At 49.7% G+C, this 10,762-nt stretch overlaps 2 protein-coding genes across 3 annotated transcripts; both read left to right on the top strand.

Annotated features, from left to right (window-relative positions):
* Positions 1 to 546: 546 nt before the first annotated feature.
* LMH87_005763 (uncharacterized protein) lies at positions 547 to 7,459 on the top strand (the record flags this gene model as incomplete). 2 transcript variants are annotated; one of them, XM_056203544.1, is made up of 5 exons in its annotated part: positions 547 to 601; positions 1,430 to 1,437; positions 1,493 to 1,707; positions 1,764 to 7,079; positions 7,132 to 7,459. In XM_056203544.1, 5 exons carry the CDS (start codon positions 547 to 549, stop codon positions 7,457 to 7,459), a joined length of 5,922 nt encoding a protein of 1,973 aa, XP_056058992.1. The 2 variants fall into 2 exon arrangements, with proteins under 2 accessions (XP_056058992.1, XP_056058991.1); XM_056203543.1 differs by having other exon boundaries at positions 547 to 605; positions 1,430 to 1,433.
* A 630-nt stretch (positions 7,460 to 8,089) lies between these two features.
* On the top strand, positions 8,090 to 9,811 carry LMH87_005762 (uncharacterized protein; the record flags this gene model as incomplete). Its single annotated transcript, XM_056203539.1, has 4 exons — positions 8,090 to 8,320; positions 8,372 to 8,472; positions 8,544 to 9,549; positions 9,599 to 9,811. 4 exons carry the CDS (start codon positions 8,090 to 8,092, stop codon positions 9,809 to 9,811), a joined length of 1,551 nt encoding a protein of 516 aa, XP_056058990.1.
* Between the last annotated feature and the right edge of the window lie 951 nt (positions 9,812 to 10,762).

Below are 10,762 nucleotides of genomic sequence, written 5' to 3'. Positions count from 1 at the left end.
CAGCCGAAATGAACCATCATGCCTTCGATTATTAGTGCTGCGTAAATCAATGGTGCTGCAGACCTGCAATCTCGCAGCTCAAAGCTTGCTCAGCTTTGCCAGCTTGGGAGGCATGCATGGCACGCAAGCACGCATGGGTGGCGTCGAGCGCCCCTCCCCTTTCCATCACTGATGCGCACTGTGTGGCCAGTGGGAGGCATTTTCCAACCACTAAAAGTCTATCTATAGCACTGGCTCGCGCCGCTGGATCAGTGTTCGCCAATCACAGCGCTCAATCAGACTTGATGTTGCCACTGCTCCAGCTTGCTCGCCAGCCCCCTGCAGCACACTCAAACGATGTCCAAGGCAGGGAGGCGTGGGAGGCCACCCCAGTGGATTGTGCCCCTGAAGAACGAGCAAGCAAAGAAAACACGGGTTTGTGATGACAAAATACCTATAATGTAGCAACATAGCATCAGGTCCGTACCCAGCCTGGGTCGGTTCTGGCCCCTGGGTTACCGCGCACTGCTGCGCTTGTATATTTTTTTTTTCTACATAGCAGCATGAATGCTGGGCCAGTATGAACCGCGCGACAGGCAGGGCCTGCGTCGCGCCTCTATTAGTAGGTACATGGTGAACAGTGAGGCTCGAAGTGCGTTGTACCTGCTCCAATAGACACAACATCAATTGTGTGGCGATCCTCAGCCATCGACATTTTACTTTCTTGCCATTCCCATTCATTTTTTTAACTGGGCCATCGACGGATAAGCCGGAGCCAGTGGGGCGTGGCAAGCATTTTCCCCTGGAAAACAGGCAGGGCTAGTAGCTATTCCGACCCGCCACCACAGTGCCCGTAGTTGGACGCGACTGTAATGGTACGCACTAGCTAGGTAGGTACTCACTTACGTAGCAGCAGGCCTATTGGGCCGTGTCGTGCTAGGCGCAGGTTTGGCAAGGTAACAGGGGCTTTTGACACCCGCAGGACACGAATCACAGCACCGCCACATTCCCCCCTAGCCCCCCTTCCTCCCAGAGATTTCTTGACGGATTGGTTGTTCCTCATCCTTCAACTTAATCACTACAGCGCAGGATAGGAGACAAGACAACACCTCTGCTCTGCATGGGCAACTCCCTCCCTTAGCTGTCTCACCCATCACTCTGCTACACGCATCGCGTACAGCAAACGACTTTTCTCGTTTCTTCCTTTCGACATTCGTTTTATCAATTGCAGTTTCGCTGCAGTCAACAGGCAGGTCCTGCCGTCTACGACGTTCGCTTCCTGCGCATTGATTTCCCGACAATTTCGGTGCGATTCTGGTGCCCGTGGCTCCTCAATCGCAACTAGCTGGCCCAGTCGACCAAGGCCGTGAACGCTTCAAATCCTACAATATTGCTGCTTCTTGACGCGCCGCTGTATACATCGCTCGAATTGCGACAAATGCTGTAACAGAGCCGTACGTACGTCAAACCATGCAGGACATTTTTCACACGAAACTAATATGGTGCCCGGCAGTCTACAGCAGCGAACAATATGTCTGGTTACCAAGGTGGTCACCACGACCAGTACGACCAAGGCTACGGCCAGGCCGGACATGGTGATGGCTATTATCAAGATGACCAGTACTACGACCATGGTGCTCATGGCGACCAAGGGGCTCATGTCGATCATGGTGCCCACGGCGATCATGGTGCGCATGGTGCCCAAGGCGATGGCTACTATGATGAATCGTGAGTTTTTATCAGATTATTCGCGGCAGCTCGAACACATTCTAACATTGTATTAGCGGATACTATCACGCCGATGCCAACAACCCGTATCACCAAGACGGAGGCTACTATGATGGACACGACCAGTATCAAGATGACTACTACAACAACAACCAGGGCTACTATGATGGCGACTATAGTCAGGGATACGCTCAAGGCGGTCGTCATCCGTCTGAGGAAGAATCTGAGACATTTAGCGATTTCACCATGAGATCTGACATGGCTCGCGCTGCCGAAATGGATTATTACGGCCGTGGTGATGAGCAATACAATGGATACGGAGAAGGCGGTCGTGGATACCGCCCGCCGTCCTCGCAGATGTCTTACGGCGGTAACAGATCTTCTGGTGCCTCAACCCCCAACTACGGCATGGAATATGGCAATGGCTTGCCAAGCCAGCGCTCCAAGGAGCCATATCCCGCCTGGACGTCCGACGCTCAGATTCCGCTTTCAAAGGAAGAGATTGAAGACATTTTCCTCGATCTTACCTCGAAGTTCGGATTCCAACGAGACAGCATGCGCAACATGTATGACCATCTCATGACACTTCTGGACTCCAGAGCTTCTCGTATGACACCTAACCAGGCGCTTCTGTCTCTTCATGCCGACTACATTGGAGGTGATAATGCCAACTACCGCAAATGGTACTTTGCTGCGCATCTCGACCTTGATGATGCTGTTGGCTTTGCCAATGCCTCTACCAAGAACAGAAAGCGCAAGGCGAAGAAGAGCAAAAAGAAGGGGGCTGAATCTGGGAACGAGGCGGAGACTCTGCAAGAACTCGAAGGTGATGATAGTCTTGAAGCCGCGGAGTATCGCTGGAAGACACGCATGAACCGTATGTCTCAGTTTGACCGCGTTCGCCAGATCGCACTTTACCTGCTCTGTTGGGGCGAAGCCAACCAGGTCCGCTTTATGCCCGAGTGCCTCTGCTTCATCTTCAAGTGTGCGGACGACTACCTGAACTCGCCGGCCTGCCAAGCTCTTGTGGAGCCAGTCGAGGAGTTCACCTTCTTGAACAATGTCATCACACCACTGTATCAGTACTGTCGTGACCAGGGATACGAGATTCTCAACGGCGTTTACGTTCGCAGAGAACGCGATCACAAACACATCATCGGCTACGATGATTGCAACCAGCTTTTCTGGTACCCTGAAGGCATCGAACGTCTCGTTCTCGAGGATAAAAGCAAACTCGTCGACATACCTCCCGCTGAACGCTACCTCAAGTTGAAAGAGGTCAACTGGAAGAAATGTTTTTTCAAAACTTACAAAGAATCCCGCTCTTGGTTCCATTTGCTGCTCAACTTCAACCGTATCTGGGTTATCCATCTGACGATGTTCTGGTTCTACACCTCACACAATGCTCCGTCGCTTATTACCTACAAGTACGAGCAGCAGAAGGACAATCAGCCACCTGCCTCGAAGCAGTTTTCCATTGTTGGTTTTGGTGGAGCTATCGCGTCACTTATCCAAATCCTTGCGACGTTGGCCGAGTGGGTGTATGTTCCACGCCGTTGGGCCGGAGCACAGCATCTCACTAAGCGACTGTTGTTCTTAATTGTCATTCTCGTTCTCAACGTCGGACCCGGTGTCAAAGTCTTCATGTTTCACGGAAACGGCAAGGAAACGGATCCGGACAAGAGGAATAAGGATACCCCTATCGATAAGGCTCTCGGCATCGTACACTTCGTCATTGCTATTTTCACGTTCCTCTTCTTCTCTGTCATGCCTCTTGGCGGCCTGTTTGGCAGTTATTTGACCAAGAAATCTCGACGTTATGTGGCGAGCCAGACCTTTACAGCCAGCTACCCTCGCCTAACTGGTAACGATATGGCAATGTCGTTTGGATTGTGGCTCACCGTCTTCGGTGCTAAATTTGGCGAATCCTACGTCTATCTTACTCTCTCATTCCGTGATCCAATTCGATACCTCTCGATTATGGAGATTGACTGCTTGGGCGACAAGATGTTCGGAGCATCGGCCGATATTTTGTGCAAACATCAGCCTACGATCGTCCTCATACTCATGACTTTCACCGATTTGATCTTCTTCTTCCTGGACACTTATCTTTTCTATGTCATCTTGAATACCGTGTTCTCCATCGCACGATCTTTCTACATCGGTTCCTCGATCTGGACACCTTGGCGAAACATCTTTTCGAGACTACCAAAGCGTATCTACTCGAAGGTGCTTGCAACGACTGACATGGAGATCAAATACAAACCTAAGGTACTGATTTCCCAAGTCTGGAACGCCATCATCATCTCAATGTATCGTGAGCATTTACTTGCAATCGATCACGTGCAAAAACTGCTCTACCATCAAGTACCCTCTGAGCAGGAAGGCAAGCGGACTCTTCGAGCGCCGACCTTTTTCGTCTCCCAAGAAGATCACTCTTTCAAGACGGAATTCTTCCCAAGCCACAGCGAGGCTGAACGCCGCATATCATTCTTTGCTCAGTCCCTTTCTACGCCGATCCCTGAACCTGTACCGGTTGATAATATGCCCACTTTCACTGTCATGATCCCGCACTACAGCGAAAAGATTCTTCTCTCCTTGCGAGAAATCATTCGCGAGGATGAGCCTTACTCCCGTGTAACACTTCTGGAATATCTGAAGCAGCTGCATCCACATGAATGGGAATGCTTCGTCAAGGACACAAAGATTTTGGCAGATGAAACGGCCCAAATGAATGGTGAACCGGAGAAGAGTGAAAAGGACACGGCGAAGAGCAAAATCGACGATTTGCCTTTCTACTGCATCGGATTCAAGTCTTCTGCCCCGGAGTACACCCTTCGCACTCGTATCTGGGCATCCTTGCGTTTCCAAACTCTGTACCGCACGGTTTCTGGCTTCATGAATTATAGCCGCGCCATCAAACTGCTCTATCGTGTCGAAAACCCCGAGGTTGTCCAGATGTTCGGCGGAAATTCGGAAAAACTAGAGCGAGAACTGGAAAGAATGGCCCGCCGCAAGTTCAAGCTTGTTGTTTCTATGCAACGCTACTCGAAATTCAAAAAGGAGGAAATGGAGAATGCTGAGTTTCTACTTCGCGCCTACCCAGATCTCCAAATTGCCTACCTGGATGAAGAGCCCCCCCTGTCTGAAGGTGAAGAGCCTCGTCTGTACTCGGCGCTTATTGATGGGCACTCGGAAATCATGGAGAATGGCATGCGGCGGCCGAAATTTCGCGTTCAGCTCTCTGGTAACCCGATTCTGGGTGATGGCAAATCCGACAATCAAAACCATGCCATCATCTTCTACCGTGGTGAATACATTCAGCTCATCGACGCCAACCAGGACAACTATTTGGAAGAATGTCTGAAGATTCGCAGTGTTCTCGCTGAATTTGAGGAGATGAAGCCTGATAACCATTCTCCTTACACCCCTGGAGTGAAGAACGACGTACATACCCCTGTCGCTATCCTTGGTGCTCGTGAATATATCTTCTCAGAGAACATTGGCATTCTTGGAGACGTCGCTGCCGGAAAGGAACAGACCTTCGGTACTCTGTTTGCTCGTACCATGGCACAGATAGGTGGCAAACTTCACTACGGCCATCCAGACTTCCTGAACGGTATCTTTATGACAACACGTGGCGGAGTATCGAAGGCTCAAAAGGGACTGCACTTGAACGAAGACATTTTCGCAGGCATGAATGCACTTGTTCGTGGTGGACGGATCAAGCACTGTGAATACTATCAGTGTGGTAAGGGTCGTGATCTTGGATTTGGTTCTATTCTCAACTTCACAACCAAAATTGGCACTGGCATGGGAGAACAGTGGCTCTCGCGAGAGTACTACTACCTCGGTACTCAGCTTCCTCTTGACAGATTTCTGTCCTTCTACTATGCACACGCAGGGTTCCACGTCAACAACATGTTCATTATGTTGTCGGTCCAGTCATTCATGCTGACGCTGATGTCCATTGGCGCCCTTCGCCATGAAACTATCCGCTGCGACTACAACCCGCAGAAGCCGATTACGGATGCGCTATATCCCACCAAATGCTCTAACACGGATGAGTTGATGGGCTGGATTTATCGTTGCATTATCTCCATTTTCTTCGTTTTCTTCATCTCTTTCGTTCCGCTCATTGTTCAAGAACTGACGGAGCGCGGTGTATGGCGTGCAGCTTTACGTTTCATTAAGCAGTTTTGCTCTCTGTCCCCATTCTTCGAAGTGTTTGTCTGCCAGATTTACGCCAACTCGGTTCAACAGGATCTGGCATTTGGTGGTGCACGATATATTGGTACTGGTCGTGGCTTCGCAACAGCTCGCATCCCTTTCGGCGTTTTATATTCGCGATTTGCCGGACAGTCGATCTACTTCGGTGCCAGACTCCTGATGATGCTTCTGTTTGCCACTTCCACCGCATGGCAACCCGCTCTAACCTACTTCTGGATCGTGCTGCTTGGCCTCATTATCTCACCCTTCCTGTACAACCCCCACCAGTTTGCCTGGACCGATTTCTTTATTGATTACCGCGACTTCCTTCGATGGCTGTCTCGAGGCAACTCGCGCTCGCACGCTTCTTCCTGGATAACGTTTTGCCGACTGTCCCGCACCCGTATCACAGGCTACAAGCGCAAGGTTATGGGCGATGCTTCAGCCAAGATGTCTGCTGACGTTTCTCGGGCTGCTATCGCCAACATTTTCTTGACGGAAATCCTTACACCACTGCTACTTGCTGCTACCACAACCGTTGCCTACCTGTTCGTCAATGCACAAACTGGTGTGACAAAGAACGAAACGAATACGACCGCGAAACCTGGCTTCACGATTCAGGCCTCTGGCTCATTGATTCGATTGGCAGTCGTGGCTTTTGCGCCTATTGGCATCAACGCCGGTGTTCTTGCAGCTATGTTTGGAATGGCATGTTGTATGGGACCAGTTCTAAACATGTGCTGCAAGAAATTTGGCCCTGTTCTCGCTGGTATCGCCCACGGTGCGGCTGCCGTCTTCATGATCCTCTTCTTCGAGGTCATGTATGTTCTGGAAGGATTCAATTTCGCCAGAGCTCTTGCTGGCATCATTGCCGCGATGTGTATCCAGCGATTCGTTTTTAAACTTATTGTGTCTCTAGCGTTGACTCGAGAGTTCAAAACTGATCAGTCCAACATCGCTTTCTGGAACGGAAAATGGTACTCAATGGGCTGGCACTCTATATCACAACCAGCACGAGAGTTTCTATGCAAGATTACAGAACTCAGCATGTTTTCTGCTGATTTCATCTTGGGGCATTGGATTTTATTCATGATGGCCCCATTGATTCTGATTCCTCAGATTGACAAGATACATTCCATGATGCTCTTCTGGTTGCTGCCTAGGTATGTTCACATGTTTCATTATTGCTGAATCAAAGCTAACGTTTTGTTGTAGTCGTCAGATTCGTCCGCCCATCTACTCCATGAAGCAGTCAAAGCTACGCCGCAGACGTGTGATTCGCTTTGCCATTCTTTACTTTGTTCTACTTGTCATTTTCCTGGCACTTGCCGTTGCTCCTGGTGTTATCGGCAAGAAGGTGCTTGGCGATACCATTTTCGATGCCATAGGCAAGGGCGACGGCGTTGCCGGTCTGCGCCTCTTGCAGCCATGGGGTTTGGACAACAACAACACCGAAGGCAAGACCGAAACTGGCACAAAGGCTAATGGTGGTGATGCATCTGCGACATCGACGGATGATTCTTCGAAGTTGCGTCTATTCTAAGTCTTACAAGCCATGTGCATGGTTCGAAAAGCATATGTTTCGCAACTCTACAAATTGTTGTACTGATTATTAGACTGTTTACCTTGTTTTGTTGTTATTATTTGATCATTTTGTTTCGGATAGGGTTAATAAAGAAGTTCTGTTTCGTACATTCTGCCGACATCGTAAAAATTAGAGCTACTTGTAACAGTTGGGTTTGAGGCGGGGCGTGATGCAGATTGGATACGCCACCTACGTGCCACGGACTGCCTTCATGCCTACCTAACGCCTACTTTTCACCTCCAGATTGATCTGCTAGTGCTTTGCTGATGCACGCCTCAAGGTGCCCGGGTGATCCAAGCCTGAAAGACAGGTAGACGACTCACGCCTCGTCATATTGGCAAGGCAAGCACGGCGCGCCTGTTGCACTGGCAGTGTGACTGGCCCCACAAGCTCCAGCGAAGCGTAGGTAGGTAGAAAACTGTGCCGCGGACTTGTGCGGTGTACCCCTGAGTGCCCACTTCCGACAGTGTTTAGTGCCTCTACCAGCCTGAGAAAGCTAACGAAAACGCCGCCGGCTGTGTCGGACAGTCACCTACCTTCTACCAGTCAGCACATGACAACAAAGACCAGGTCTATCATTAAGCCATCATGGAGTTTGATAGCCTGAACAGACAGGCAAAGGAATTGATACACGTTGCCTCGTCACTTTTCCAGAGAGTGCCGGGCTCTGCTGTTTTGATTCGGTACATACGATCGAGCTACCAGAACGACCCTGTTCGATCTGCTATCGAACTTATTTTGGTCCTATTCTTCATCCGATATCTGTTGTCGCCGTCCTACTCGACGCACAAGCAGAACTTCGTCAAACTAAAGGAAGAGGTATGGGCACTGGTATGCTATCTGTACAGGAGCTATGCTAACATCATTAAGGAAATCGAAGAGCTGGTCGATGATTGGACTCCGGAGTCGTTAGTTCCCGAGCCGACGCCATTGGAAGAAATCGAGAATGAGAAGCTTCCTACAATTGTTGGGTATGTCGATACTTCTCGAGTAGAAGTGCTGTGATACTTGCCTGGATTCGGAACCTAATCATCACATGCAGTCCGACTGGACCGAAAGTGAAACTATCCACCGGCCGAACGGTCACGAATCTCGCGTCATACAACTTCTATAACTTCAACTCGAACGAACAGATCAAGGAAAAGGCGATCCAAACCCTACGTACCTATGGCGTTGGACCTTGTGGCCCGCCGCAGTTCTACGGCACTCAGGACGTTCATGTCAAAGCGGAGGCCGATATCGCGGAGTATCTCGGCACAGAGGGCTGTATTGTGTACGCTCAATCATTCTCCACAGTCTCTAGTGTCATCCCGACATTCTGCAAGAGAGGAGATATCATCATTGCAGACAAGGGCGTCAACTACTCCATCCGGAAGGGCCTTCAGGCCTCGCGAAGCAACATCAAATGGTACAACCACGGCGATATGGGTGACTTGGAAAGAGCTATGAAAACTGTTGTCAAGGAACAAAGCAAACTCAAGAAACTGACCCGTCGATTTATCGTGACGGAAGGTTTATTCGAAACGACCGGCGATGCTACCGATTTGCCTAAACTTGTCGAATTGAAGGAAAAATACAAATTCAGAATTATACTGGATGAGACATGGTCGTTCGGAGTCCTCGGCCGTACAGGGCGCGGCCTTACGGAAGCGCAGAATGTTGACCCTCAACAGGTGGACATGATTGTCGGGTCTCTCTCTGGCCCTCTCTGTGCTGGCGGTGGCTTCTGTGCTGGTGCAAAGGATGTCGTTGAGCACCAAAGAATCACCTCTTCTGCGTACACTTATTCAGCAGCGCTACCGGCCATGCTGGCGATGACAGCCAGCGAAACTGTGCATCTTCTGCAGTCAAACCCAGAGATTGTCAACCAATGCCGCGAGAACATCAAGGTCATGAAGCTTCAATTGGATCCTCGTAGCGAATGGGTTACATGCACGAGCAACCTGGATAACCCTATTATGCTCTTGGTATTCAAACCCGAGGTTATCAAGGCACGCAATCTCAGTATTGAAGACCAAGAACGACTCTTGATGGACTGCGCAGATGAGGTATGTCCCGCTCGTGCAAGTCAGAAGTGTAAATACTAATATTTCTTAGTCATTGGCTAATGGTGTGATGATTTGTCGACTCAAAACACGCATGTACGCAAATGTTATGACAGCGAAGACGAGTGACTGGTTCGTCCAACCCGCTCTCAAGGTTTGCATTACGTCGGGACTATCGAAAAAGGACACCGAGAAAGCTGGTGTTACCATTCGAAATGCAATCAGCAAAGTCATGACCCGGAAGCCAAGTGGCAAAGCCATGTAAAACACGCACCGACAACAGCTTCGATCATGGTGGTCTGATTGATGTGTAACATACTTTTAGTACGGCATTGTGGGTGGTAGGTATTATAGAACATATAATTAATAGTAATTAATGCGTTGAAACATTGGCCTACGGCATGTAGGAAGGCATGCTTGAGGAACACGGTAGTACCGTGCACTTACTGTCCCTGTGACTCAAAGAAGGGGCTGGTATAACTGCCGTCGCTGAGTAGATCCAGACACATTGGACATATTCTTATACCCAGCAGTGAATGATCTGCCAATCTGAACGATAACGAAGGCTCCGAGTGCGACACATCCAGCCACGAATGCAAATGCACATCATTCACCAACCACCAGGACCATATTGCGTCAAGGTCGTGAGTTGACAATGACAATTATCTGTAAATGGCAAGTGCATTTGATCAGGGCATTTTAAGCATCTCTTTGAAGAGCAGTTTTCGTCACAGGGTTTACCATTCCTGCCCATGCCAAGTTCCGATGCCGCTTGACGACGGTGCTCCCATCTGTGATTCATTGCTCTGGAAACGGCACGCAATTGGCGGCCAGCCAGCCTGTGCACCCTGCTGTGGACTATTTTCCCATTCTTCCATGTATTCTTTGCCCTGTGCCGTGGGCATCTAGTGCGCGTTGCCGCCAACAGTGTCTCGCGCCGAGCCAACATTCCAGGCGCACCATCGCTCCTGCTATATGTTGTCTCAAGTGGCATTGCGCGACGCATTCCATGAACTTGCTATTTGTTGACGCTTTTGGCTACCTTTGGAAGGTCTAAAATGTACCCATGTACTCATTTCTGCCCATAGCAACGCCCATGTGTTGTTATGACTGCTCTTATCCCTAATATGCTGTGCTCACCTCCGCCATCCTCTTCTATTTACCTACAACCGACAACCCTAGCATAGGCTTTTTTGTCTTCTTTATCCTAAGCTGC

The sequence above is a fragment of the Akanthomyces muscarius genome, chromosome 1 (assembly GCF_028009165.1).
Source record: "Akanthomyces muscarius strain Ve6 chromosome 1, whole genome shotgun sequence".
Taxonomy (NCBI): Eukaryota; Fungi; Ascomycota; class Sordariomycetes; order Hypocreales; family Cordycipitaceae; genus Akanthomyces; species Akanthomyces muscarius.
The sequence above is the reverse complement of the archived record's forward strand: the minus strand, read 5'-3'. Positions and strand labels throughout refer to the sequence as shown.